Raw genomic sequence first — 23,592 nt, 5'->3', positions numbered from 1 at the left:
TTTATTTCCAGAAAGGAGCGTACGCGCGTGTATGCAAAAAAATTTGTTACCATTTAAAGTTTTTATATAAATTCGTACATGAGTCTAAAACATATGTAATATAAAAATAGACATCGTGTGTTATGTAAACAACATCTTAAGGCTTTCGGAATAGTCTTTATTTCCAGAGACGAAGGGTGCGGGTGCGTGTGGAGGGGGTGCCAGCAGGAAGGAGGGGGGCGGGCGGGGCGGGGCGGGGGCCGCGGGCGGGGCGGGGCGGGGCGGGAGGTGGTGGCGGCGGCCGCCGGCGGATCTGCCCGCTTGCTCTCTCGGCGCTGCCATGGCTCCGCTCCGCTCCAGCCCGGCGTGGTGGCGCGTCCTCTCCCTGGCCGTGATCGGCCCCGTGCTCTGCGGCCGCCCGGGGCGGGCAGAGCCGGAGCCAGGCCCGCCGGCGGCGGCGGCGGACCCGCACGGGCGGCACCTCTACAGCGCGGAGATGCTGCGGCACGGCGCCGCCGCCGCCCCACACTTCGTCATGTTCTTCGCCCCGTGGTGGGTACCCGGGGCAGCGGAGCCCGGCGCGGCCCGGCCGGCGCGGCGCTCTCCCGCCCGCCTCTTCCCCCGTTGACGTGGCGGCGGGAGGCGGCGGGGCCGGGCGGGCGGCGGCGGGGGAGGCGGCGGGGTCGCGCCGCCCCGAGCCCCGCGGCCGGGGGCGGCGGGGGAACAGGCGGGGAATGGCAGCCGGGGGCTGCGGGGCGGGCTGGGGACGGGGAGCTGCAGCCTCGCGTGTGCCCGGCCCGGGCCTCCGCGGCCGCGCTGGCCGCCCCCCTGCACAGAGTCACAGAGTCAATTGGGCTGGAAAAGATCTCTGAGGTCATCGAGCGCAACCGATCGGCGCCCGGAGCCGCCCCGTGGCAGCCGGCAGTGCCCCCCGCATGGGGCCCGCGGTGGGAGCCGCTGCGCCCGTCGGTGAGGCTGGGTCAGCCCCGGTCTCTCCCCGGGCTCTGTTTCACGCCGTTCCTCAAAGAGACCAAGAACAGCTGCTGTTTGGCGACCGTCACTTACATAGCCTGTGTCCCCCAGATGCTTTCATTGCAGACTTTATGTTCTCTGTGCGGTCACGAAATTTAAAGGCGAGTTTGCAAGTGAGAGCTGTAACTATAGTGCTGTGTCCCCAGGGCCGCAGGTATCCGAAGGAGATCTGGAGAATTCTCAGGTTTGCAAGAGACCTGCTGGACTTCTGTCCTGGACTGGTACATTTGGCACAAGAATGGTTGAGAGGAATGAGGGAACAAGGTTTTGTTGGATATTCCTGGTTAAGAGGACAGTACTTCTCATCTCTGGGTCTTTCTAATGATTGTTCGTAGTCTCTTTTCTTTGCCTCTTCCCCCACGTTTTTTTACCTGACTTACTGATATGCGGTAGAGGTTATGGAGAGTTTTGTTGTTAGGGTTGTTTGGTTGGGTCTTTTTGTTGGTTTATTTTTTTTCTCCCAAGTTTTCTTCAGTTTAGCTAAAATAAGAGAAAAACGTGCAAAAGTTATGTTTTGATGCAAAGTTATCTGTTGCTACACAGTGCTGTTTAGGCATATGAGAGTCTTTTGAAATCAACAGCAGAAAAGCATTTTCTTTCAAAACTGAGGAACTATTTTTGTTGTTGTTATTAACATTGACTTATTTATGCCATGTGAAAATGTTAAGTGAAAGCTTCAAAGAGCCTTTGTTCTCAGAAGATCACAAAAGTGGAGGGATGCCTGACTTGCTGGTGAAGTGCCTGAGAGTGCTGTAAGGCCTGAGAAATGCCCATGCAGAGCAGGAATGCTTCTGCTTTCAGGTGATGATATCTGTGGTTGTCCACACTTTGGGTGTTTCATGGGCACCCCTAAAACCAGATGAGCTTTTTTTTATCCTGCCACACTGTAAGAGACCCTGTGCCAAAAGGGCTGTTGCAGAGCCCAGTGTATGCTGCACATCCTCCGTATGGATCAAAGGGAGTGCTGGCCTTGCAGACTTGGATCATGCTGCGCCTTTGGGAGGGCTAAGGATCTCTGCCCAGCTTAAGTGTGAGGGACCTGTGTCATTTCCCAGACTTGTTGAGCCTTCTCTGGATGTTCTTTTCATCCTTAGCAGATGTCCTCCAAATCTCTGTGTCTTGGCTTCAGGGCCCTTGGTCTAGAGTCCTGGCTGTTGACAGGCAGCAATAGGGCCAGGTTTCAGGTCCAAGGGGAAGAGAAGGACAAAGGGAACATCCAAGTACCTGAGAGAGGTGCTTATACACACCAGTAGTTTTATTGTCAGTGGGATCAGGGGGCAGCCTGACAGACCTGGAGCTCTTGCCCCAGGGTGATGTGCGAATCTCCTAATGCTTCTCAAAGACTGCCCTCTGTAATTACAAGGGAGAAGCCCAGTAAGGGGCCCACTGTTCAGCTAGGATTGTCTTTCAAATTTATATGGATGCTGCTAATGTTGCATCATCAATGCTGTGAGTAAGAGTTGGGTTGGAGCTGATGTAACCCTTCTTTTCCAGATAGTTGGAAGAAATGTTGCTGAGGACCTCGCTCTCAAATGGTGGCAGTACACATGTGGTCCTACATTTGTGTCAAATATTGCAGGATGCTCCAAGAAGAGAGCATTCTGAGTCATTTGCCATCAGATGTCATAAGGTTTTTATTCATAAGGCTGCCCCACTTGGTAGCTACCCTTGGGGACAGAAGGATGAGCAGGTTACTGTCTTGGTGGCACAAGATATTGAGTTTTTCGCCATGCCAGTTGCGTCTCTCCAGAGGATCGAGAAGGTTCCTGGTTCCTTAGTTGGAAGGAATCTGAAATGAGTAGTTTCACTACATTATTTTGACTCACACAGATCACTTTAACATACATTCTTTCTTGGTAAACCTCTGGAAGTCTGCTGAGCTGCAGCAGACGTAATCACCAGAGTTCATTGCTGTTGAATTGAACTCTGTTGACTGGATTTTACCTTAACTGGATTCTTTTGTCCAGAGCGAGACTGGTCCTGTGCTTTTTATACCGTTATACATGTCTACATTTTTAACTGGATAAGGATTTGTGCTATATCTTGCTGTGGAGCTGCCCTTGTTGAGTGCAGAGCTGAAGCTCTACTGATGGCTTCCAGAAATGTCTGTCCTCCCCACTGACTGCGGAGGGCTTATCAGTATCTGCAGGTTTGATACATACACTCCTTGTGTACCTGTACATCCCTTCTTGTCCTGGCCCAGGAACTCTGCCATCCAGTGTTGCAGACGAGAAATGCTGATACTGTGGGTACTGTGGGAGGAATGCTGACCTGTATGAGGCAGAACAGCCTGGTACTCTGTAGATGCTGCTACAGCAGAATAATCTGTGAGCACGAGCCCTTGGGGCACACAGTTGCTCAGAATTAAAATGGGCGGCCTGTCCTGCAAACTCTTACAAATAATGTTTTTCCACCCATACGTCTTGACCTTAGTGGTGTACAAGAAGCAGGGTTTGGGGTTAGTTTTTTGGTTCTTTTTTTTTTTTTCTTTTTTTGATGGGTCTTTCCTATGGCCTTGTTAGTCTCTTTTGGATCTTCATTTGTGTTTGTAAACAGAGATTATGAATGCTTGCAACTTTCTAGCCCATGCAGGGAGGGAAGAGCAGGACTCATCATTGATGCCCAGCTCTCCATCGTCCCCATTGTGGGGACCAGCCCCAGATGTGGAACTGGCAGCTCCTCCAACCCCACTGATGTAATGTAGAGTAGTCGCAATGAAAGAGTGTGTATGTACCTGGGGCTGCATCCATCACACAGGCGTGTAATGTTGCATGGTCTTGCTCTTTTTCGTTTTGATCTCCTTGGTTTTATATATTTTTCAGCTTACAAATTTCAGAAAAAGTATTTGGGGGGATTGTCTTGTATTTCCTTCTGTGTAATATTGATTTTAATTTTTTTCTTCAAGCTGGGAATGACTAACTAGTCAATTACTGATTCAGATATGAACATTTTTCCTGCTTTATTTCTAATTTCTAATCCAAAGAAGGAAAGGAAAGGAGTGTGTATATCAGTGATCGCAGTGCTGTGTATGGACAAGGCAACTCTGTTGCACTTAAAACACAGCGGGTTAATTACTTGAGATTGCCTTACCTAGTTTTCCATGCTCTGTTCTGTAACACCAGCCAGTATTCATTCGGTGTATAGAATCACTGCATCTGCTCGGGGAAGGAACCAAGGAATCTAAAATCCTCCTCTTAATTCAAGCTTCGTGAAAGAATTGACTAGGGAGGGACTTTATTCAGAAGTTACATGTTTAAGAAATATTTGATTTTAGTAATAATACATTGTATCCCTTCACAATAACAATTCAGAATAAGATGCCATGGGAGGTTGTATTCTTCCACATAGTGGCAGCATGTGTGACCCACTGTGCCTGACTGACATTCTTTATCTTAAAGTAAATCTCAAGATTTTATGTTTTTTTCCTCTTAATGATATCATGATACCTGGAAAGGTGTGGATCCATGCAACTTTTCTACAAGTGTATTCAAAACCATTTGTATAAGTGAAACTGTTTCAAGTGGTAGCAACTTAAAAAAAACAAACAAACAAACTGGACAGCCTCGCAGGATTTTTCTAGAAAGCTGGGAGAATGACAGTGCTTTTATTAACAGCCTCACTAAGTTCAGGGAGTATTCATAGGATTTGTAGTGTAAAAGGGTAGTAGCAAGAAGTTACCGGATCTTCCTGATTTTCACTTGAGCTGTGTTTGCAGCATGCTCAAGTTCTTAATAGTATTTGCTGTTGCTTATGTAACAGGGCTTGAGAATGGAAGACTTCTGATTTAATTGATTTAACTTCTGATTTAAAAATTTATTTTTAAATTTACCAAAATTACTGTTCTGCGTATGACTTTTCCGTAGATTCATTTTGCTCTAAACGTGAGCAGCTATTAAACAGTATTTCATTCCTTCTGTCACAGGTGTGGACACTGTCAGCGTCTCCAGCCAACTTGGAATGATTTGGGAGATAAATACAACAACATGGAAAAACCACAAGTCTACGTTGTTAAAGTGGATTGTACTGTAGATATTCCACTGTGCTCTGAATTTGGCGTACGAGGATACCCTACGTAAGTATAAAAGGATGTCTGCTCCTATTTTTCTTTTTTAGTTTTCCATGATCCTCTGCCAATTTCTTGAAGCTAACTTCTAAGCTATATTTTTGGTGGATTTCTTTGTAGCCCCTTGGATCTGATATGTTCATTTTAAGCCTTTTTACCATGTTGCCAAGTATCATGTGATACATACTACTGTTACTCTTTCATTTTTTTCAAGAAACTCTTTTATGTCTTGGACAATGTCTATGTTTAAATGAAGTCCAGAATTGTCCTTTTGTTTTCTCTGGGAGTACCTCTTTCTCTAGCAGCAGTACATTATACATCTGTGATATGCATGATAGAGCTGGTTTCCGGTAACGGTACTTTTAAAAATAATTTGTCACCAGTTTGTCAAGACTCTGCAACATTCATAATTACAGGTGTTCTGTTAGATTTTTAGTGAACTTAGTACTCATAGAATGATAAATAGTATTACTTAGCAAAGCAGTGGTGATGTTGTACAGACTTTTTTCTAGGTAAGTTTTCTTACATTGGTCTAGAAGAAATTAATTTGTATTTTAAGGTTGTTATGCTTATCCTGTTATATGCTTATCCCTGTTATAAGGGATGTGTACCTTGCTACCTCAACTTTGGTAGGCAGAACATGATCTGGAGTATCTATGAGAGGTTGGTGCTTTGGGGTTAGAGACGTGTGTTACCTTTTTAACTGCCAAGAAGGAGCAAAAAATATTTTTTTTCACTTGTGTCTTCTTTAAAGCTTCTTGCAAAAATGGATGGGATCCTTTCAACTGCTTAATTAAGTACTCATCTTAGTGGGGACAAGTGGAGAATGTAATAATTTCTAGCCCTTGCACAGCCTGTATTTTTCAGTTTCCTTCCCTTTGCTCACTTTGTCCAGTGTTTTTGCCGACTCCAGCTACAGCCTGAACTTTTCATGTGCTCCTGTATGCACCCACTTGGATGCAGATGAGTATGACTGAGTAGAAGTTTAGAGTTATTAATAGCATAGTCCTTGTTGAGATAGGAATTGTCCTTAAGGGGAGTGTGTGGCTGAGTTCCACAAGAAATAACTTTTCACCAAGAAATAGTGCATATTACAGCTCTGTTTTAATATCTCCAAAAGCGAGCATTGGTTGTCTTGGCATATTTGAATAGATTAGATTGTGGTGCTGCTCCTTGTAAAACAGAAAGAGTGGCAGAGATTTTTAATAAGGAAAAAAATCAATGGATGTGTAATTGCTTCATTTTTTTTCCTCTCTCTCTTTTTAAGGTCATTGAATATTTATGAATAGTTAGTGCTTGCTTTCACCTACTTGAAAAGTATAAATAACAAGGCAGTCATCTGCTAGTCGTAGAAACATAGAGATGAAGGGGAATTCATGATATCAATTCTCTTCCTGTCTGAGTCAGTTTTAAACTAGTCTGTTTTTAAAAACGTCCAGCAAGGGAAATTTCACAGCTTCCTCAGGCACAGAGGTATTGTCTCAAGTCCAGGATGTGCTGATCCCTACACTGCTTTTCCAAACACCTGTCAAAGGAAAGGCTGCATCCCCTTTTCATCCCCTGAGAATCAAAGTGGCTGAACAGGTCCCTGCACTTGTTAGTACAGTTGTTTCAGGATTATTTTGTGCTGCAAAATAAATACTGTCAACCGAACCAGAGAAAACTTAACCTTGTTTGAAGAAAATAAAGGTGCAGATAGTTTTTTATGCTGTTACCCTTTTTTTTTTTTGTTAATTTTGAAAAGTATTTCCATGAGGTGTGTTTTAGATGTTCTTTTGTTTAATTTTTGTTGTTTGCTTATTATTTTGACTTTCTGTCATCACAAGGAACATTCAAGGATACCTTAAATAGAAATGACAGTGGGAGTTCCTATCTCTTTTGCATATATTTGCATTATGTGGTTTTTCAACACTTTCTTATGTTCATTTTTTCCGACTGTGGAACAAGAAGAGAGAGAAAAACATTTCAATAAACAAAAGAAACTGTACAAAATGACAGCTTGGCAAGGGGAACTGAGGACTAGTAATTGAAACTCTGATTTTCTATAAAAAATAAGACTAGGTCAGAATTCAATATTACCTCTTTATCAAATATAATTCCAATTTTAATTTAAATATTTAATAGTAGAAGCTTTATATAGTTTATGGAAAAGTTTTGATAGTAATTATTAAATGTTATAATCATGAAGTACGAATCCCTACAGGCAGTCACTTATCTCCTTGTCCTATTGACTTGCTTCAGGGTGTTTTTAATCAGTTTAATACCACATGAAAAGTCCTACATTCCAAGAGCAGGGGGAACAAAAGGTGAGAAAGAAATTTGTGGGAAAATAAGTGCTAGATATTTTTCCTTTGGTGATGAAGAGAGGTGAACAAAACAAAATGGAAGCTTTTTGACAAACTGAAATAGGATTCACAGAACTAAGTGCCGCAATTTTTAATTTGCTCTTGCTTATTGATCAAAGTAATATTGAGCTATGTTGATTTTTAACATGGTATTTATTTTTTGCTGTTTTAAAAATATCCTTTACATGGGAATGAAAAAATTCTACCCATGACCCTTTAAGCTGAGGGAGATGTCTGATGCTGATGTTAATAGTCAGGAGATCTGTTACTGCAGCCTGAGCTGCACTGCTATGGATTAGCAAAGCACGTTGGCTTTCTGAGAATGTTTCCTGTGTGAAAATTTTTGCCTCACTCTTTTCTCACATTTTGATCCTTTAGCCTAAAGCTGCTTAAACCAGGACAAGAGCCTCTGAAATACCAAGGCCCTAGGGACTTCCAGGCACTGGAAAACTGGATGTTGGAGAAACTAAATGAGGAACCATCTGTAAGTGAAAAGGAAATATGCAATAGAAATACTCTTTTCTGCAGACTTGCTTATCTATCACTTCTTTAAGTTAGGTTTCATTTTCCAGGAGGAAATTGCTCCTGAGAATAAAAGTCAGGTCACAAAATCAATATGAAACAGCTTACACAATAGTCAGAGTAGTAATTAAAACTGTCATCCTGTGACCTGACCTCTGTTTTCTGTATTTAAAACTACAGTACATAATGCAGTTTTAATGTTTATAATTTTAACATTTTAAGATACAGTTCTTGGTGTCAATTCAGTTGACATCTGTAGGCCATAATGTTTCTAGAATAAGAAAAGCAATTTACCTGTAACACATTATAAATTGCATTTGTATTGGGCTTACTTACCTCTTCAAACATGGATGCCCTCTTCAGCTCAGTTACTACCTGTTAATGTTGTAGCCTAAAGAAAAGGTTTAAAATAATTGGTTAAGTAAGATAAGCTAATACCATCACTAGGAAAACCCTTGAGTTTAGGGGTAGCATTCACATGTAGTAGCCAAGCCTTGCCTAAAATGAAATTTGTGATTGCTGTTTCTAATCAAGATAACCTTTGTGGATTGCTGAACCACAGTTAGAATGTGATTATATTTAAACAAACATTGTGTTTTTCATAATTAAACATTAAATGCTAAACTATTTTAAGAAATGTACTTTGAGGTTCTAAAAAAAATCCTTTCCAGCTCTAACCCTAGTGTCTACAAAGTATTCACTTGATATTGCTGAAGTGCCAATGAGTTTGCTGTAAGTTATACATATGAAATGTTTGCTCTATTCCCATTGTTGCTGTCTTCATGGAGCCATTAGGTAGACAGCATTCCTTCTGGCGTTAGGGGAGCAGAAAATAGCTTTTGCACTAGCTATGTTTAAATAACCCAAAGACCACTGAAACTGGTGCCATGGCAGATGTGGCTGATGTGAGATGCTATGGAGGGACTGTTATGTAATTTAAGTGTATTGCTGTGTGGTGATGTGATGACTGCCATAGCAATTACTGTGCTCTGTGACTGTACTACAGCACAGTGAAAGACTGTTATTCCACTGACTGTGATAGCTCTTTTCTGTGTGGCAATCTTTTTCACATTTTGCTTTCGAATAGTTGTTTGGTAGGAAACATTAGATACCTAAATCAAGCTAAATAAGGACATTGCTTTAGGAATTTAAAATTTCAGGGTACAGAGTCTACAAGACTGTCACAGGACAGTGTGATACAGTAATCAAATGTTGTGTATTTACTGTACAAGAGAAATAAAAGTCAATTTTTTTCATGAATAGGATCCAGAATCTGATGTGGAACCACCTAAAGCCCCTGAACCTAAGCAGGGAATGTATGAACTCTCAGCAGACAATTTCAAGGTGCACATAGCAGAAGGTAACTGGGATTTTTTTATAAGAGAAACTTGCTTACAGAGACATTAGTAGTGAGAAGTCTGTACCAGGAACATTAGTTTTCAGGGGACCTCCTTCACACCATTGTTTTCCCATAATACCAAGTGAAAGAGGATGAAACTACAAACTGTAAAAATGCAGTAGTTTAATTACATATTGCAGACCATGAGAAAGTTTTAAGTATGGCACTCAGAAGGCAGTAAAATCACGGCCCTAATCACAGGGAAGAAGCTAGTGGGGCTTGCTCAACGAAACTGTCTCTTTTCCCAAGTTCCTTGTTCAGTCACAGCCTTGCCACTTCCTTTGTGTTTTTGCAAGTCCCGTTTCCTCCTTCCCTAGGAGCTGGCTTTTCTTCCTCCCAGACTGTTATTCTGGATAAGTATAATCCACCCACTTCCTTCTTACGGCTCCCATCCCACTCCAGTCTGGCCCTTTATTTGATATTGTTTAGCTTCCTTTCTCCAGAATTTAATATGGACAAAACACTTCACCTGTTTGGCCATTTTAAAAAATATTTTGTCTGCAAGCCTTAAAATTAATTCCAGGAGGGATACCTAATATGGGAAATTTTAACACCCACGTGGTGGGTTTTTTAGAGAATGAGCAAAATCTTACAATTCAAGCTTTGAGCTGGCATACCACCAGATGATCTTACTATCTCTGTCTGTTATCCAAAAAGCAAAGGCTGGATTAAATTAAATGTCTGTGCCCATCTGATACCACTAGTGAGGTAGATACTAGAGCTTCTTAAAGTAACTATGAACTGATTAGAAATGCTTTCAAGTGTAAAAGAGCATTTTGTGCATCTAACTTAAAATTTCCCAGCCTGTGGGGCTTAACACAGAATGAAATCAGAATTCTTAATGGGTTTTTCTCTAAGCCATCAGGGAGATGCTAAGCATTTATCAACTTTAATATCTTCTCAGATTGTAAAGTTCAGTGTATATATAAATGTTTTAATATTTTTATTTTAATATTTTTATTATGTATCCATTGGCCTTCATAGAGGAGACATTTTCATGGTCATATCTGATGGTTGAAGAGGTTTACGATAATCTATAAATCTGTTGCCCTCTCTTCAGTTACAAAAAGTTCAGTGCCTAAATTTAACAGGAGGCTTAGCAGTTACACCTGCAAGGTTGACTTTTGCTCTTTTGTTTTAACAGAGCCTTGTCTTGATGGGTGCAAAAATGTGCAGCATTTTGAATTAATTAATCTTAATTGAAGGAAATGACGTATTCCGGTACTTTGCAATTAATATTGTACTAATTTAAACTAAACGTTAGTAGGAGATAGCACTGAGACTTTCCTCTGTGTAAAACACCACAAAAACCTACTAAAGGCAGCAAATATCTCATTTGTTGTGTTGAGATTGTGAAGCTGTTTGGATTCTCGGGAAATCTGGCAATGCTCTCGGACTACATACAGTATTGAAAACCTAATTGCTGAAGTATTTTGTCCTGGCCTTTGATTCACAGTGTTTCCTATCTTTAACTCAGGAAATACCATGATAAATTTGCAGGCTGAGATTAGTAGCTAGTCTTTAATTGCAGCCAAGTTCATTCCACATGAGTTAAATATTTTGGGGTTTTTTTTTAACTTAAAAGGTAATCACTTCATCAAATTCTTTGCCCCTTGGTGTGGTCACTGCAAGGCTTTGGCCCCTACCTGGGAACAGCTGGCTCAAGCCTTTGAGCATTCGGAAACTGTCAAGATTGGCAAGGTAGGTGAAGTGCTCTTAGTTGAAAACGTGGTTTGTGTCAATGAATGTTTCAGCCTAGGATCATGCTTTTTGTGCTATGATTTGCAAATAGCAACTGTTTTGTCAACCTTTAAATCCTTTTATAGTCATAGTTTCTATTTTAATTTTGAGGGTTTTTTTCTTGCACATCTACAGTTGACAGGACTCCCTCATTTTCAGCAAGGACTTGTTACAAACACAGCTTGCTCTCTGTATTTCGGGGAGCTCGGAATAAGGCTGATACCTCAGATGCAAGGAATAATATTTTGAGACTTGCTTTTTATTATGTGTCTGCTTTGTCAGAATTTGATAGACTTCAGTATTTATTTTGAGAAAGTGACTTTTAATTTGTTCTTTACAGCACTGGGTTCCTTAGCAAGCTTTAGCCCTACAGGGCTCCTTATGATGACTTATTTCTTTGTTGGTTTGGGGTTTTTTAACTCTTAACGCCCATAAAATTTTTAAAGGTTTCAGAAGGTCCTACACCTTAAAAATTGATATCTTGTCCTGCTTTACTATTTCTCTTAGGGTTGATAACCAGGTTCTGTGGTGTATTTACCATGGGAGCTTGTTACTTGTACGTGGAGTGACTTCTGTGCTGAGGTATGGAGGTGGTCTGGCAATTGTAGTTACTGGCTTTATTTGCTGACCCATACCTAAGTCCAGGTGGCTCATGATGGGAATCCCTCTGCCCACAGTGGAAATCTGACTGTGCTCAACTTCCATGTCCTTAAGCTTTCACAGTTGTTCCACTTATCAGAAAGACTGCATAATAGCAGTGTTGTCAGTACTGCAGAGGGACTCTCCCTCTGATGTCTCCCCTGCCACTGCCCTCACAGTACTTTCAGCTGTATTAGGGGTGATGAGCTTGACTTTTTTTTTATTCTTTATTTTTAATACTTTTGAAAATCTGTCAATTCAGGTATGCTGTAGATGTACAGAGCAGGTCCACACAGTTGAACTTTAAAGTAGACATATATATATATAAGCACAGTTGATCTTCAGAGAAGACATACACACATACATCTATATATATATAATTTTGAGACCTGGTGGATATAAAATTAAAGAATAAGGTATCAGAAACTGTTTCTCCCTTATTTGAGACCTCTGTTTGCTGTCCTAAGAAATCTGTGCTCAGCTTAAGTATCTTTTTGAAGTTACCATTCTCTGGTACCTGGAGAAAAATAAACAAAGAATTTTCAAAATTTCTGTTTTATTTAGTTGTCTGTCATGTTCACAGTTCATATTATGGAGAGTTGTTATGTAATGCAGCCACCAAGATTTGTCTTGATGCCTAGGCAATTTTATGTAACTGTATACCTTGTGAAAATATTTGAAACATGTCTTGGCTAAGATTGTAAGTCTGTAAGTAAACAGGAAACACAGCTGTTTCTAAGAAGGTTGAACCATGACCTTCATCTAATCTGCAGGAATAGTGTCTTAACACTGTTTAATCTTCAGAATTGATCTTCAGTGCTCTGGAGCAAAGTGTTTCTAATGTAAAAGTCAAAATACAAGTGCCGTGTTGAGCAAAGGCTGCAATGCTTAATTTATCTTTTTTTTCTGCTTCAAAAAAGATTATAAACTAATAACTTTACAGATTGGTTTATGATGTATTAGAATTGAATGTTGTTATGCACTTGGAGCTTCCCTTGGAGTAAAGTTAACTTTCTAGTAGTTGACATGTCTTCTGAAGTCTTTAAAGAGTAGTCTTTCAAAAAATGGATGAGCCAATATGTCTTTGCTTTAAAGCTCTCTCACATTAGTGTCTTGTGTCTCATTGTCCATGCACTGATTTTATTAGCTGAGAATACCAAGTACTTTTTAATTGAAATCTTTAATTATGTCTTCATTGTTCTTTGTAACTGCTATTACTTCCTTCTAGCCATACCTCTCTCCTGATCCCTCCTTAAAAAAAAAAATCAAACACACACACACAGAGCCTCTCAATTATACAACCAAGCCACTGTTTGGGAGGCAGACATAATCATTCTCAAGACAGTACTTGGTACTGAGTTTTGCCAAGCCATGTATTGCTTGTTCCTGTATTTTTCTGAGATTTTAAACAAGGGAGGCTGTGATGCTTGTTGTATGTTTATTTTAGGCACTGAATAGTTTTGGGTTTTTTTCCCAAAATGTAGGTTGACTGTACGCAGCATTATGAAGTCTGCTCTGAAACCCAAGTTCGTGGTTATCCCACACTCCTCTGGTTTAGGAATGGTGAAAAGGTGAGTCTGCAAGGTCAGCAAAAGATCACACCATTTTTTTCTGAATAATACTTAGACTGTGCTTGCATTCTGGAAAAAAAAGATCACGTGGGCATATACAAAAGTCTGCTTGTGAGAGAAATAATGTTGAAGGTTCAGTTGGATACTAGAAGAGGTAGACTTTGTCTGCAGATAAAAGTTAGAGATTTTTGCTGTTGTGTTTTGCAAACGACTGGTATAACGTTCATAAATCTGAAAGCAGTATCTCCAGTTACACTACTGTGTGAGAGAATTCTGGGTTTACTTTATTCTAATACTTTACTTCCTGTGGAACATAAAAAACATAACTGAAATAGAAATAGTAATAAAGCATGTAATTTTCACAGTGTCTATCAGAAGGTTGTCCTCTGTAAATGTTGCCCATTTGCTGAGTGATGTCTGGAGATGCAAATTTTCCCTCTTATAAATCTGAACACTTCATATGACACTGTGAGTGAGAATCCTGTGGGCCCACTTGACGTTTTTCCTTGCAGCAATTCAAAGAATTACAATATTCTGAAGTTATGGGGAAATAAAATATTTATAAATACCATGTACATGAACAACAGTCTATTGACTAAAATATATATATTTATATATCACAGTGTTATTTATAATGTATTTCACAGTTTCAGGATTAATTAAATGTATTCAATGGATATTAAAAACAGGTCCATAAGAGAGCCCAGGACATTACTAGCTCTTACCTGCTAGGTTGGGGGGGGGTGTTTTTTTGTCCCATTCATCTTGCATTCATTTTTGAACATTTACAGTATTGGAGATGTAAGTTTTGCTACTTAATCCAGTTCACATCGAACTGTCTTTTCTCCATTGGCACTGTGGTATTCCCTGGTGACATACTGCCCAGCAATCCCATGTTCCTCCATGGCCTGATACAATACATTTTAAAAAACACAACCCCAACAACTTTCCAACAGTCTGGCCCAGAAATTCTTGAAAATCTCTGGCTGCTGTGATACTGTTCAGTAAGGGGGAGAACTGCTTCAGTCATCCAGCCTTGTTATCCATGATACCATCATCCCGTTTGTCATAACTGAAGTCTGGTATGACATCATCCCTTTTGGTTAGATGGCGCAGAAACCCTGGGAGGAATCCATGGGCGCTGACCCTGCCCTGCTGAAATGGATACAAACCAGCAGGTACAGGCTTTTTGCATCAGCTTATATTATTTCCTTAGTCACTTAGAGCCAGTGCAAGGAAAGAGGTCATGGTTACAAGTAACATTATCAATGACAAAAAAAGAAAAATGTGTAGAAGGAGCTCCAAAGGTATAGGAAAGTTGAGATATCTGTTCTTCCTTCCAGTGTATGGAAGCTTGTATGTTGTTTCTTGAGTCTTCCTCATCTGCAAGTGGAGATACATCTTGTTGCCCATGCCTCCTGGGACCACATCTCAAGAGTTCTATCCAAAATGGATATGTAGTACCTCACAGATAGATCTTGAACAAAGAAATAAGTATTAATTTTCACAGAGAGTCCTGAGGGCAATCACACAAGAGCCAGGTTGGAGAGGGCCAGCAGTGGATTTGAGACTAGAAGCTGCTCACAAGTGCTCTGATTTCTTGTTCTCTAGAGTTGTGAAAGTACCCGAAATATGGGGAAGCATCTAAAGCAAACTTTGGCCTCTCAGAGATCTGGCTGGTTGACTGCTTTATGTGCAGGTTAAAAAATGGGACTTAACTTTCCTGAGAGTGGTAGTGTTGGAAATGTTTGCCAGCAGCAGGCACCTGTTGTCTCTTGCTCCCAGGTGAACTTAGGTGCCCAGAGAGTACTGCCTTACTGTTTGGGTTTTCTGGAGATGTGTGACAAGTGTGTAGGCCAGAGGAGTGACTGCAGTCTGGCAACATGCAAGTTAAGGTTTTCAGCCCTGTCAAAGCACCGGGCAGAGCTCACGTGGTAACAGAGACCACCACCAAACAGGGATGGATGTGTTATTGTTCATTGCAGTAGCTTTAGATTCAAAAAAATAAAAGCTTGAAAAAGCTGACTACAGTGAGAGAAGAAGGTCAAAGTGGAAAAGTGTCAAAAATTTGCTTTTACATTTCTAAAATACCTTTCACTTCAAGGAAATTTTAGATTGTTCCCTTTTGCTACAGAAGAATCTAAGGTAAAACCTAAAGACATGGAGTGAATGGAATGTCATGGAGAGGTTTGAGAACTAGATAATCATATTTATTATTAATATGCTTTACTTGGCAATCTTATGTTTTTCTGGTAATTATTTATTTGCTAGATTAATTGCATATACACAGTTGCACAAACTATTTGATAATTGTAGGGTGACCAGTACAAAGGGAAGAGGGACTTCGATTCCTTAAAAGAATATGTGGATTCCCAACTACAGAACTCTGGTAAAGAGCCACCAGCAGATAAACCTGCTGAAGCTCCACAGCCACCTGCAGAACCCACCCATGTTGAGGTAAGTGCTCCAGTACTTTGCAGTGATGTTAAGTGTTCAGACTGTTTTAGCAACCTGTCCAAGTCTTCCATGTGTTTTTCTCTCTCTGATAGATTGACGATTTCTGGATGTAAACTGTACCAAATATTTTCTTGGTTATTTTTTTAGTTGTTAATGAGTGGAATCAGATCATAAATCCTAGAGATACTTTTACTAAACTGATGAATTGGAGAAGGAAAAAAAAAATCTGGCTCCTTTTTTATGGTTGCAATAAATTGTTTAGGTAGAGTGGCATAAATGTGGTCTTTTTGGTCCATGGAACTGCTGGTCTCTATGACAGCATATTTCATCACTATAGAGATGAACATTTCTCGCAAGAGTCTCACTTGAACCAGGGAGATGGTGCATGCTGCTAAGCCCCTAAAAGAAGCCAGGGTCCCTATACTTAGTGACTATCTGCAAAAACAACGAACAAGCAAAGATTATGAAGACCAGTCTAAATATGGTAAGGTAATGTGTCCTGTGATAAGAAAAGTCCTTGAGGTTGGAGACTTATTCTAATCTTGGTTGTAGGAGCTACAGGCTTATAAAAGTTGCCAAGACATTGCCAGGAATAACCTTTGCGCAGTTGTACTTTAATTTTCTGTCTTTTGTAATCCCTTTGGCATTTCATCTGCCATTTTGTGAGATGAATGAAAAATTGGTGAGGCTGATTTTCAAGCGTAATTTTTCATGAAGTGTGGAAAACGTACTTTCTGCCTCGAAAATAAGGGACAGGGATTTACACTCCCTTCTGATGTAGAATGAACTTAAGTAATTAAGCATCAATAATATTAATATAAATACCATTTATATGTAGCTTCCTACAGGAGAATATTACCTTTCCCAGTTGATTTTTCCAGCAGCATTACCCATCTTGCATAAAGTGTCTTACCAAACATTATAGATCACATAGATTTGTAATTTTTGTATCATTCAGTTTTTGTTGGTTTGTTTTTTTTTTTTTAGTTGACCTCATAGTTGGAAGATCCTAACAAGCTGGTGTTAGTACAATGCAGAAAGTAATTAGTCGTCTATTTTTATAGAAATAACACAAACCACATGTGACGCAAATTCCCACTTATGCCTTGCATTCACCAGCACACACACAAACAGGAAAGGATTGTGGAGGGATTTTTCTGCCAAATAATAGTAGACAGACACGGTGTAGGACTCAGCTTGTCCTTACAACTTCACATTGCGGTTTTGGATGCCACAGCTGCCTGGTCGCTCATGATATCAAGACTCCTTGATACTGGTTTTGTTTTCATGAATTTTGAAACAAGGGGCCAGCCCATGTAGCCAGCAAACACCGACTGCACTTGCCATCAGCTGAACAGAGCTGGTACCACGGGCAACAAAAGCAATGAGTTCCAAGTCCAAATTTGTGTCCCAGTGTTGAGCCTCTACATAGATTCCCCCATGTCTTACATAGGCCAAGTACTTGCCAGCTGTTTTATGGAAGCTGTACTTTTATGTCCATGAGAATTCTCTTCCAGACATTGCTAAAATCATTCAGAAATGATCCAGGTGGGTTAAGGTAGTGTGACCAGCAGATGCTCAGATTATGTGATTACATAAGATGTCTTCTTTGAAGAAACCAAGCTAAAATTGAGCTTTCTGATATTAAATTTATTTTTGTGGTTATATAGTTCACATCAATATTCTGCTAATAATCTACAGATTTTTAAAATTTGTTTTACTGTGTGAATCATGGGGAAGATGTTACTTATAGGGTTTTGGGATTTCATATCTTATATTGTAAATTAAGTTTAGAACATCAGTTTTAGATATCCATTTAGGAAATTCAGACTGGAAGAATATTTATTTACTGCTCACTTTTTGCTTTATTTAATTATTTCTAATTATTAAATAATTAGAAAGTATAATTTCTAATTTCTAAATAATTCTTTAGAGGTAATAACACTTCAACTTAATGAGATAATTTCATGAACTAACAGTTATTTGGAGAAATGTTTAAAGGTGCTGGATAATTTGTAATGTCAAATTTCACTGTGGCTTCATAAAACTTATTGGGTGATGTGATCTTGTTTTTTCTTCTCCTTTCATTTGAACTTGAAACTTTTATAGGCATGACATTTATTTACTTGTTTTTAATCCCTCCCACCCTTAAGGGTTTCACACAAAAAATGAAGTTTCGGTTCTGTGCTCTCATATGAGACTGTAAGCAATGTGCTGTCTTCCCATCATTCCCTTGCTCCTGATGTTATCAGGAGAAAAAATTGTTCCTGGCATCCACAGAAGTGTGATATTATGACGTCCTCTTGACAGGCAAATCTGTGTTTCTGGTAACAGATTTTTCTGTGTATGCAATGCAGAGATATAGTGGACAGGGAGAACAGCTGTTGAGACATCACTAATGTGCCTTGAATACCTCATTAAAATCTCAGATGGCCATTAAGTGCCTGAAGCCAACTTCTCTAAGGGCCGTTCCCTGAAACACAGTGTATTCAAATGAAGGTGATTTTTTACAACAACTGAAAATTTGGATACAGGCAAATCCCCTGAAAATAGGGAAGTTCTGTTTCTCCAGTTATGGATGAGATTCAGTGTGAAATACAGTTTTCTCTAGATTTCTCTAGGGGAGGAAAGTAGCTGAGAGGTAAAAGTGAGGTCTGCTGCCGCTACTCTTGTTTATATTACTAATAATATTATCTTTTCCAGTTTCAGTTTCCCTTTTAGGTAGGTAAAAGCTAAATTGGCTGATGTTGTATACACAAGAAGTTTTGACCTCTTTTTCTCTCTTTTTTTTTTTTTTTTGGAGCAGGCTGCAGTGCTCTCTCTCTCTGAAAAAGACTTTGATGCAACCATTGCTAGAGGGATCACCTTTATTAAATTCTATGCTCCATGGTAAGAAGTTTGCACCTGTTGTTGTTCAGGATTATTGTTGGTCTAAGCTGTGAGGGCATTAGTCTCTGTAGGTCTTGGGAGTTGTGCGTAGTACGGTATTTGTTGTTGGGATCTAAACTGTGAATTAACTGAAGAATGTGTGTGTTGGCAAGAGTTACAGCAGAAAAGCTCAATCTGGTTTTAGCTCTCTTGGGATGCCTCTCTGTGGAAAGGCTGACAGAGATGCTTTACTGTGTCAGCTTCAAGGTAATTCTGGGGAACAAGGAGAGTGAAGCTTTCTTTGCAGGCTCAGCATGTTCCTATCCCTTGATTGGGATAAGGTGAGGGGAGTGTATCGCCAGTGTTGAGAAAGGAAAGCATGCTGGCTTTTGGGCCCTCTCCTGCCACAACCAGCCTCTCTTGGAAGCCTCATTTAAGCACCTGAGTTTTGATACAGGCTGTTAAGCTATGGATAATTGCCTGTTACTCTTCAAACAACTGCCAAAAAACTGATTTGCACATGTGACAATTTTAAGATGTTCTTAAGAGTGTAGGTTCATGTAGTATGTTCTTATAGTGACTCAAGGTAGAAGTGTCCAATGCAGATGGTGTAGGTGTAGACACCCAATGGAAGGCACTGGAGGGGGAAATTAAGTAATGTCCTATCTGACATCTGCCATTACTGCTATATACAGCAGAGCCTGGGACTCCAGCTGGGATAAGACCTCAGTATTACAAACTCGTAGTACAAATATTTCTGCCTTTTTTTTACTGCTCCCTTTCTGAGACAAAAAGAAAGTTTAACAGTTCTCTTTCTGGTTTATAGAATTCATTTTATTTGTGCCTCCATTGAATTTAATGAAACTGGCATGCCATCTTGCTCATCCATTGCCTGGTCTCTTAGCCAACAGAAGGAAGCCTAGTATAGGGGAAGAGATTAAAATTAAACTGTATGTCACTGTGTGGAAGATAACACATCTCTGATTTCATCACTAGCCATCCCATTAATGTAGTATATAAAATATAAAAAAATCTTTTGTTTGGGGTGGTAAAAGGCCCCATTACAAAGCAACACAAGCAAATGCAACCCGTATGTAAATGTGCTCAGGCTTATCAAGATATTAACTCTGACAGTAGGCATGCATGTAGGCAAGAAGTACTGTAGGCAAGAAGTACCCAGGAATGTTTCATTTTATGTAAGCTCAATGATGCAGTCTTTTCCAGTGTTGTCACCCTTTTCACCACAGTGTGGTTTGCTGCTTGAGACCATTTCTATGCCTTCTTCCATCTGAAAGATCTGCTTTTGGATGTGAGCAAGGATTTTCCACCACTTGGTTAAGAAATACCCTACCCACAGCCCACACACCCCTTCACATTTTCTGCTCTCTCCTCACTCCCTTCATCCTTTCTGTGCTCAGTGAGGGACTGGGATTGAATCTGTGCCTGTGCTGCTACTGCACCACCAGCAGAACAGGCTGGTAAATTCAGTTTGCACCTGTGCACAAAGCAACTCCAGTCTGATTTCTGAACCTAGGGCTTGTTGGCATATCTGGGAGTTCATTATCTGAGAAACTTTTTCTGGAAAATTTTGAGATAAAAAATGCTCCCTTTTTGATTAGTTTTTATTAATAATACCATCTCCGCATCTCGTGAGATTTTCATGGGATGCTGCCATATAGGAACAATGTTGGATGGCAAACTAAGAAACGGTGGTGGTTCAGAATGTAGAGTCAAGTTCTTAAACCAGTGTGTACTCACTGGCTGCAATGCTCAGAAAGCTACTGTTTAGCAAAATGCTTCCTATATTTATATAGCTGGTATCCCAGTTTTAGCTCCGAAAGTCAGGCTTATGTATACAGTTGTAGTACTCTCCATATAAATGAAATTATTCTCTTCCAAGTGGATTAACTTATGTAGGGTTCAGCAAACACTATTATGTTGCTTGCTAGTTCTGTCTTTCAGTTAGTTTTGGATAAATATTAATGTTAACTTGCATAGTAAGCATAAAATCACCCTGTTCTAGTAGTTTTTGTGCGTGGTCAGAAATGCTTTCATACTGTCACTGTGTATTTACAAGGTGGTTTAAATATACACTGGCTTGCATTAAGAAAACTTTTGCTGAGACATCTTTCATTATTTTTGTAAATGCCCTGATCCGGCCTCAAGGCAATTATGGGGCTGTTTTAATAATCCAATTAAGGTGCAGCTGGGTTAGAACAGAATGAGCAATGCAGCTTTAAAATCTAAAGTGCTTTGGGAATTCTTCTTGAAGGCAGTAAGAAGTTCACGTTAGGAACTTGGCTAAGCCAAGGTCAGAATATAAACAAAATGAATACTTTACTATGCATTGGTCAAGGAGGCCATTAAAAACTGGAAGAAATTTAATAGGGAAATTAAAATATCATTTAAATAATTAAAGTCGGGCTACGTAGCTTTAGCATAACTGGCATATGCTACCTGAAAACTTAATTTGTACTACAGACATTCTGTACCTTCCTAAAAGCATGTTGGTTTCCAAGAGATCCCTTTTTTTTTTTGTTGTTCCAGTTAAATATTCTCTGTGCTTGTCTTTATTTGGCTTCATATTTCTTTGTGGGGTAAAATGTTAATGCACCGACATCTAGAATACCATTCTAGGCAAGACTAACAAAGGCCAGAAAGTATTTCAGTGCTTAACTTAAATAAAATCACTTGTTTTCTTAGCTCATTTACTGACATAATAGTGCAAGGGACTTGGAGGGCCAAATCATTAGCAGATAGGAAAGGCAGCTAGTTAAAGCAATTGCAGTAAGACAGTAGAGATAAACTGGAAAGTGTATCTGCTAAACAAATCTCCCTCTTTTGTTTCTAGGTGTGGTCACTGTAAGAACTTGGCTCCAACTTGGGAGAATCTTGCCAAAGAGCAATTTCCAGGTTTGACTGATGTCAAAATAGCAGAAGTAGACTGCACCGTGGAACGTAACGTCTGCAACAGATTTTCTGTAAGTGTGGAAGATCTGAAATGAATGGGATAGTATGGTGTACCAAATGTTGGAGGCTCCAGCCAAACTGGCTGCTGCAGTCCAGGTGCCTGGTGACCATGCTGTTTGTCAGCCAAAAAGAGGCAGTTCAGAACAGCAGCTGCTGACACCATTTCTCTCCTGGACTGTTTGTTTAGACTTGGTCATTCTCATTATTGGATAAAGCTGAAGAAGTCTCTATTTTAAGAAGCCTCCCTCTGTGAAAGCACCAAGGCAGTCTTGTGGTATCTCATGGAAAGTTCTGTTCCTAGAAAAAAAAAAGTCTTTCGGTGCTGGTAGGCAGACAATTGAAGACAGAGCTGGAGCTGCTATCCCAAGAACCTAGAGGAACATGTATTATCCTATTCACTTAAAATGTTCAGACATTTCAGATTGACATTGGAAGTTCTGCTGTGGGTTTGGGTTTGTGTTTTTTTAAATTAAAATGGCCCATTGTCTCAGAGGGCTTCAGTGGCTTTTCGTAGTCGGGTATATATGAGTGACGGATACAAGTCTGAACATTAATAAGAAGTTTCCTTTTTGTATGTGTCTTTTGAAGGTACGTGGTTATCCTACACTTCTGCTTTTCCGAGGCGGAAAGAAAGTCAGTGAACACAATGGAACGAGAGACCTTGAATCACTGCATAGCTTTGTCTTGCGTCAGGCAAGGGACGAACTGTAATAAAAGTCTAGATGCTCTGCCCCTGGCTGTCCTTGTACAGTGGCTGAGGGATTTCTATCTTTGCTAATTTTCAAATAGTGTATTTGGGGGGTGGGGGAAGGGATTGGGGCTTTTTTTGTTTCTTTGTTTCTAGGAAATTGAATGTACTAAACATTGGTATCTTCCCCTTGTGTGTGTGTTAAAGACATACTACCCTGTGTGTGAAGGAAAACTAACAAGTAGCTACTGTGCAAATTGGGAATATTTTCAGCATTGGTAGTATTACTGCATTTCTGCATTCCTGCAATGAAATGTAAATGGTTTCCTTTGAGACTAAAATACATTAAGAAAACCAACTGAAGGGCAGCAGTACAATATTTCTGTCTTCAGGTTAGATTTGGTTAAAAAGTAATCCCTACAAACTGCTCACCATTCCTAGAAAGGCAAAAGCTACAGCTGCATTGACTTTTGCCTCTACAACTGCACTTAAATCCTATTTGTGTTAATATAGCTGCTGAAAGGTTGAAAACACACACACCTTTGGAAGATACCAGGCCCCCGTGAGCTGGTTGTTTCCTGTTAATCCTCTCAGCATGGGAGGTCTAGCCATAATGAAAGTGATGGTACTGTAACATGTGCCTGAACATTACTGATGCCACAGTGTACACGTGTCAGGTGGATTTTTATAGGCTGCTGCCATCCAGCTCCAGAGATGCAACTATGCTCTACTTCTATAGAGCCAGAGTGAATAATAGGTGCTGTTATACCTGCTCCGTTAATAGTAAATGATCAGTTAGACTTCCAAGCTGATAATGTGTTTCCTCGCCTGAATCCAAACTTTGTGCTGACCTGCTCCTTATTCAGAGTACTTAGAGAACAACAAGTAGTACAATATTTAATATTTTTTTCCATTCAGCTGGTCTATAGTAGTGTAAAATAGTTCCCCCCTCTTCTTGAGCCTTAACCTTTTTCCAAGCAGTGAGCATTGATGAGTTTGAATGCTAGGGCCACGCACTTTGTGGTATCTTGGATTATAATATGAATCTATTCTTTGGTGCATAAGATGTTCCATGCTAGATTTAATGAAAGCCAAAGAATTTACATTGCAGAGACTGTCATGATACAAAGGCAACAGCAAACCAAGGACTGAATTCTGCTGTCTCACGGGCACAGAAACTCATGGAATGAGTAGCTACAGGCTAATTTGACTAATCTGTCAAGATACTGGGTTTTGTCCATCATATGGAGTAGGTTGGGTTGGTTTTCTTTTTTACAAAAAAAAAAGGCAAAACATCTATGAACTTTTAAACCAGTGAA

General features: G+C 40.1%; 1 protein-coding gene across 1 annotated transcript; it reads left to right on the top strand.

Moving 5' to 3' along the window:
* The first annotated feature begins 281 nt into the window (after window positions 1-281).
* On the top strand, window positions 282-23,548 carry TXNDC5 (thioredoxin domain containing 5). Its single transcript, XM_032689844.1, has 10 exons — window positions 282-531; window positions 4,934-5,083; window positions 7,798-7,903; window positions 9,205-9,301; window positions 10,926-11,041; window positions 13,204-13,290; window positions 15,607-15,747; window positions 18,554-18,636; window positions 21,467-21,596; window positions 22,174-23,548. Exons 1-10 carry the CDS (start codon window positions 320-322, stop codon window positions 22,294-22,296), a joined length of 1,245 nt encoding a protein of 414 aa, XP_032545735.1. The 5' UTR covers window positions 282-319; the 3' UTR covers window positions 22,297-23,548.
* The last annotated feature ends 44 nt before the right edge of the window (window positions 23,549-23,592 follow it).

Source organism: Chiroxiphia lanceolata, chromosome 1 (assembly GCF_009829145.1).
Source record: "Chiroxiphia lanceolata isolate bChiLan1 chromosome 1, bChiLan1.pri, whole genome shotgun sequence".
In the NCBI taxonomy this organism is placed as follows: domain Eukaryota; kingdom Metazoa; phylum Chordata; class Aves; order Passeriformes; family Pipridae; genus Chiroxiphia; species Chiroxiphia lanceolata.
The sequence above is the reverse complement of the archived record's forward strand: the minus strand, read 5'-3'. Positions and strand labels throughout refer to the sequence as shown.